Source organism: Branchiostoma belcheri, unplaced genomic scaffold, assembly GCF_001625305.1.
Source record: "Branchiostoma belcheri isolate BF01 breed outbred unplaced genomic scaffold, Haploidv18h27 scaffold18, whole genome shotgun sequence".
Classification (NCBI taxonomy): domain Eukaryota; kingdom Metazoa; phylum Chordata; class Leptocardii; order Amphioxiformes; family Branchiostomatidae; genus Branchiostoma; species Branchiostoma belcheri.
The window spans coordinates 1380063-1387017 of NW_017803268.1; the positions used below are offsets into that span (position 1 = coordinate 1380063).

Here is a 6955-nt window from a genome sequence, read left to right on the forward strand (position 1 = left end):
ACATGTAACATCTGTGTCCATAATATCACCGTAGTCCATAATATCGCCACCTTGAGAAAAAAAAAGTGTGCTTAAAGATATTTTGACTGCAACATACCCTAGGTATGTACATTTGAGGTGTGCAGGAGTGCATACCAAAAGTATGTTGCAGTAAAAATATCTTAAAGCACACTATTTCTCAAGGTGGTGATATCATGGACCCTGGTGATATTGTGGACACAGATGTTCCTGCTAGAATGGTGCTAGGAGTTCATTAATAAATGAACCATTTAGTATAGTGCTCATCTATTTGTATGTTTGTTATAAACCAGATTTTTTCATAGTGTAGAATATTTCTATACTTCATGGAATATGTCGTACACTAATTCTATGTGTATATCTCAAAACATGCTAAATTTTAGTCTCCTTCACAGACTTCTAGACGAAAAAATTCTGATGCTTCAAGAAGTCTATAAGGGAGGCTACTACAATGTAAAATCTAACCACTTTGCTTTTTTCTTATGGTGATATAAGAATACATTGGTATGACAGGATGGTGAAGGATAACATGTAAACCTTCTCAGATAACTTTTTTTATAATAAGGCCATACTGATTTGATTATATGGATGACATCCGTGCACGCATGAATTTTTGGCCGTTTAAAAAAAAAAAGTTTTCAACCATACTGTAAATCGTACAAAACAGTTGCAAAATGAGCAAATACATATGGTGAGTTGAAAAAAAAAACATTGGAAAATGATACCAATGTCGTAGAATGCCAAAATTAAACGAAAAAGACGAAAATGTAAAGAAATGAATTTGAAGACTAGATTATTCGCCAAACCATACTGTGTCATTTGTTCAACCTTCAAAACCATGTAGATTTCATAACGAAAGCAACTTTTTGGGGGGCCAAACTTTTTTTTATTCGCATGCGCACATCAGTTTTGGGGTTCCCAGAAGATGTCATCCATATAATCAAATCAACATGACCTTATGACTAGTTCACGGTGCTAAGATCTAGAGCTAGCCTTTTTACTTGCCATGTGTGCCTTGCATAGTGTTGGGTGAAACTGTTGTTAATAACTAATGAACTATTAAGGGAAAAGTGTATTTTTACATGTTGAGGTGCCATTGGGTATGATGTTTGTGGTTCTAACAATAAAATACTTTGTTTATACAATCATTGGGATTCAGTCTTTCTCTCCCTCTCTCTCTCTATCTCTCATTCTCTCTCTCCTTCCAAGTTAATCGACTCTAAGAAGAGTAACCTAGATATTGAAAAGACACTCCCATCTTGGAAAATTCAGCAAACCACCTAAGGCCACAGCAAGTAATTTTTATGGATGACATCAGCGCGCGCATTAATTTTTGCCTGATTTTGGGAAAAAAAAAAAAATTTTTTTGCGTTCTGACAGTGGTCAACATGCCAAAAATGCACAAAGATGTCTGTTGCCATGCAGGAAGGTGGATGGCAGATAACTATGAAGAGAGGAGACAAAAAAAGGCTCTGATTTAATGTTTTGTTTCTTACTTTGGTGAAGTAATATGTGATGGTGGCTGTGTATACGTGATGTTCCCACTGAATCAAAACCATTTGTACCATGATTGAGTCAAAATTTTACATTGTAGGAACCTTGTTTTTTTCGGCCTGCCTTGTTTTTTTTTTTCGCCCGCTCGCATTAGATTTGGAGTCTGCGGAGGATGTCATCCATAAAATTTACTTGCTATGGCCTAACGTTACTTTTTTGTAACTTTTTGTGTGTGTGATGTGCAACAAAAATACTACAAGTAGATAGACATCAAAAAGACCCTGGCTAACTAGCTGTGAAATGGGGACACCTAGCGGATAATAGATACATCACAGGCCCTTCAATTGAAGGTTCTAAATGCCAAAGAAATATAGCTGTTGGATCGTTTATACGTGAACACTTGGAGAACTGAAAGCTGCTACAGCCTCATTGATATCTAAAGGCTTTTCTTGTTAATAATTAGATGCAAAATAACTTGAGTTAACGCCCAACGCTTTGGGATACCCAGCGCAATTATACATTTTAAATATAGGGGTGGAATTTTAGTCTTTATTTAACAAAAGCTGTCGTATTCCCACGTTAGGGATGATGTTAAATGTAGTTTATATTAAATACTGTTCTAGAATAATTTCAAGAAGATTAGAGCTGTGATATCTGCTTTATTGATGTGGTTATAAAAATGACTATAAGACTTTAGAACCTATTAAACATAATGGTTTATTCCGTCACACTCCCATGAGTATACGTTCCGCGTTGTCTCGACAAGTGTGTAGTCAGGGCGCTGGCTAGAGTTTGTTTCTTGTCGTCAGAGTTTGCCTGAAGTCAACAGTTCTAAGTCAAACATGGGTGACACCCCGGCAGAGGCAGTCGAGGCCCCACAAGCTTACGCTCCGACAACAGCCACCATGGTGTCTGCCCCTGTTATCGACGTCGAATACATCAAAACCTTCCCTGGCATCCTAAAAATTATAGAACTGGTACGTACACACTTATACTCATGTACTTCAGTTATATTTCGTATAAACTTGTAGATCTTATAATTTCAGATACGCAAAACGGCAGTAGTATTGTAGGTACGGAACAGAAAGGTGTGTGTTTTTAGTTTTGAGTGTTTATTTTGCACAGATTCTTAACGTTGGAACGTGTCTTGTATGCAGATAGTCAATATAGCCTAAGGCGTTAAACTGGAAGAACGACTTTAAAGAATGTCAGGTTTTTCGAGGTCATAGGTTGAGATTGTGGCTAGACAAACCTAGACTGGGACCATATTTCTCACCGCATTGACGCTGAATAGCAATCTAAGGATCTGGATTTAACACTTAAGGCCACACCAATTTAATTTGTTGGTTCTCGGATTTTTTCAGAAAAAATATGAAGCGACAGGGCGAAAAAAAATAAAAATAAAAACAGGTCTAGGCATCCTATTATAGGCTTAAATGCTACAAAATGAGCCATGAAGTCAACACAAAAGGCTGTGTTAAAATTTAAACATTGAATTTTGAACTTTTAATCAAACCACTGCAATGATAGATGGGAAAACTGTAACAACTAGGAAGAAAAGGACTTTCCTCAACTGTTGGGGGGCAAAACATGAGCATTTTTCAGTTGATTCAGGACCAGAATCAATTTTTTTTTTTGCAAATCAGAAAAAAACGAAGAGGCGAATCCGAGAACCAACAAATTAAATTGGTGTGGCCTAAGCAATAGAACATTGTCGTGCTTGAAAACAGAAAACTGCTTGGGAGGGGGGGAGGTGTCGGGTTTTAAAAAAATGTTCTGACACCTTGTACAGTCCGTATTTCTAGACTGTGACGTTATGTATATAGAATCTTTTGACTGGTACACAAAAAGGCAACGAGGAAAGTTAACACTAGCTTTAAAGCTTGAAGGGAACCAACAGAAACAATGTACAGAACTAGCTAGATCATTACAATAACTTACGTACACAAAAAAACGTGTTTCTATGTGGATATACATTGCATACGCATTTCTAAGTCTCTTGTGGTTTGTAACGTTACAATATTTATCTCTTCGGCCCATATGGTATAAAATAATACACCTGTTACACACTGGTAAGGTGCTCAGAAATATCCTGACTTTAATCTGTAAATAGATACGGGAAGTAGCCCAAATACATTGATAGATAGAATGATAAGGCCCTAATAATGATTGGTTAGTTGAGCGTTACTTCGCCGATCTATTGACATAGACCACGCCTCCGGATCCGACTAGTTATGGGTGCACTTATCACGACAGGCGTTAGACGTCGCTTTTCATTGCCCATCTCAAAACTTCAAAAGTCCTCATGAATACCCGGTGCATATGCAGTATCTACTAGTAAGTAGAGCTGTGTACCTAAACAAATTTTAGGTACAGGTACAGGTACAGGTACACAGGTTTAGGTACAGGTCCGGACCTGAACCTGTACCTGAACAATTCGACCAATTTATATGGTCTTCTGAACTCCTTCAATAACAAAAAAACATAAATAAACTTGATAGTTAAGGTTTCTTCTTTGTTTATGGCGAATGCTCAGATAAAATATAGGCAAAACTAAGTGTTTTTGTTTTCATGAACACAGTGTCCTTACACAGGGACCCATTGTTAACCAGCTATTTACACATTTGAGGTCACAAATAGGCATAAAATTGGTGTGAAATTGTTTAGGTACAGTACCGGTACTGAGGGATTAGGTATTTTGGACCTGTACCTAATCAATTTTTCCGGTACAGTATCGGTACTGCGTACCGGTACACAGCTCTACTAGTAAGCCTTTTTGTGCGCGATAGGGATATAAGGCCCTATTCCACCTATGTTCCCTTGTAACAAAGGGTACTTAGTTGTATTGGATGAACGAAGCAATTTGTTTTGAAAGCCCAAATCTTTCTTAAGCGTGCTTCTTTATTAAACCATCGTGGTTTTTGTTATGTTTTCCTTCGCATGCAGGAAAACATATTGTTACCCTCCATGTAAATGGGGGGTATTGTTTTTACTCCGTTTCATGTTTGGTCTGATATCTGAAGATCGGTGAGAAGGAATTGTACGATATTTGGCAGATTGATGGATGGGGCCTTGGAGATTGTGTAGGTTGACTTTGAGCACCTGGTGATTGACCTTGGTACTGCAGTTTAATTTTTTTATTCTATTGTTGGCACGTTATGGTCTGTGTGTGCGATGCTAAGGTAGCATGTAGTTGTGGTTACAATGGTTTAGTGATGTAAATTTGGGCCCCCCAGCTGTTTGCTTTGAACCGGAATTGCTATCTCAATGTCAGATTGTTTGCGTTGAATGATCTCAGAACCCGGTGGATGGTTGGCGATCATTTTTGGTATGTGGGTAGACGCTGATTGTCTTTGCGTTTTAGCGTGCATTAGCAGGTTGTCGTAGATTTGCATTGCTTATTTAAAAGGATTTTCACATTTTCACCCCTATTTCATAATAGGATGGCCTGTTTGACCCCAAATTGGTACAGAGTGTTTTTGTTTATACCTCCAGCTGGCAGGTCAGGCCAATCTATTTTTACCTCTGCAGGAAATATATCTTATCTTTAATCGGTCATTCAGCAGGGAACTGGGTCATCTGTGGTTTGTTAATATGTTGTGCTTGAGAGGTAATTGACCTCAAACAAACCATGGTAACAAGACACTAATTGCCTGCACATGAATAAATAAATATAGGCAACCTCTTCCAATACGAAGTGCCACAACAAAATTCTTAAAGGATAGACATCTATAGACATCTATCATTCTGCTGATAAAAACAAAGTTTGACTCATAATATCTCTATTAAAATACACCAAAAGATTACAAAATAACAAGCTATTTCATGGAGGGACGATGTCTACGACTTCTCCTTGTTTTTGCTTTGTTTCCTCTTCTTCTTCTTCTCCAAACAATTAAGGTCAATGACCTGAACCAGACGTCTGTCACCATGGTAACTGGTGTTGGGTTACATCATGTTGCAATTTTATAGCAGGAAGGATTTAGACCCTAACCCTATCTATCTGTCTAACCCTATCTATCGATCAAAAGTGTTTAAGTAAGAATTAACATATCATACTGTATGCGAAGGTAAACATTATGCATTTTCTTTGCCAATGTTACCTTTCTACTTTTTAAACTATTTTGTTCTTTTTTTTTTTTCTTTCCAGTTCCTAGGTTTCATCGCCTGGGTGTGTATCGCGTCATCAGGCTACTGCTGCGGGGAGAACTTCGTCATGTTTGTGGAAGTGACGGCCTGGCTGACTACGATTCTTCTGTTGTTAGTTCACGTACTAACCCTGCACTCCAAGGCACCGCTGTCTGCTCTGCCGTGGCCGTTCATTGTGAGTCAACGTCACTTAAAGTTCGTTTTCTTGTCGCTGCCTACGGTTTATGGGACAGCAGAACTTAAGAATCTATCACGAATAGCTGTGGATTCAATGTGTTGTTAATTCATCACCAATCAAAGATTTTGAATTATCATTAACAATGTCATTTATTACTGACGTAGTTAATTGGTAGAAGTAGTAGTAGTAGTAGTAGTAGTAGTAGTAACAGTAGTTGTAACACACCATAGCTTTGCAGGCACGCGGTGCGGCGGCAGCTAGAATGTTATACAACGAACGACCAGTTACACCCGATCTTTGCAGGAGTTTTTTAAAGTTTTTTGATGATAATGCCCCAACTGTGCTTGGTGGCAGAGAGTTCCACTCTATATTTGATTGTTCTTGGAAAATGCGAGTTTTTGAACACCTCAATTCTTGGTTGATAACTCTGAGTTGAAGGCATGACTATTTCTTGTTCTTTTCTTAAAGCTGGTATTAGCTATAGATATACTTATATTTTTAATTAGTGGTTGGTACGTCCAGCTATACATATGCTGTTACTGCCATACATTTATACTGATGTCGACCGTACTTAGCTGTACATATCATCCTGATGTACATGTCCTCTTCCTGACAGGAGTTCTGTTATCACGCGGGAGTGACCCTGATGTATTTTATCGCGGCCTGTGTGGTGTCCGCCTCTACCGGGAACAGGTCTACTGTCTGGGCGGCCTGGTACAACAGCACCTACAGTGCCGCTTCGGTAAGGGATCTGTCTGTCTGTTTGTTTGTTTGTCTGTCTTTCTGTCTGTCTGTTTGTTTGTTTGTCTCTCTCTCTGTCTGTCTGTCTGTCTGTCTCCATGTGTCTCTTTCTGTCTGTCTGTCTGTCTGTTTGTTTGTTTGTTTGTCTCTCTGTCTGACTGCATGTGTCTCTGCCTGCCTGTCTGTATACCTGTTAGTGTCCCTGTCTGTCTGTCTGCCTGCCTGCCTGTCTGTCTGTAAGTCTGTCTGTCTCTATCTATCTGTCTGCCTGTTTGTATGTCTGTCTGTCTCTATCTCTGTACTGTACGTCTGTCTTTCCATCTGTCTGTCTGTCTGTCTGTTATGTCTTGCCGCGACACAAAACCATCAAAAAAG

The 6955-nt window shown here is 38.8% G+C and overlaps 1 protein-coding gene across 1 annotated transcript in view; it reads left to right on the forward strand.

Annotated features, from left to right (window-relative positions):
- The first annotated feature begins 2246 nt into the window (after positions 1-2246).
- The window catches only part of LOC109467380 (MARVEL domain-containing protein 1-like), a 5310-nt gene continuing 601 nt past the window's right edge, over positions 2247-6955 (forward strand). Inside the window, exons 1-3 of the mRNA XM_019765321.1 lie at positions 2247-2489; positions 5663-5836; positions 6456-6581. Coding sequence (XP_019620880.1) covers positions 2355-2489; positions 5663-5836; positions 6456-6581 — 435 coding nt within the window. The 5' untranslated portion in view covers positions 2247-2354. The remainder of the gene's footprint in view (positions 2490-5662; positions 5837-6455; positions 6582-6955) is intronic.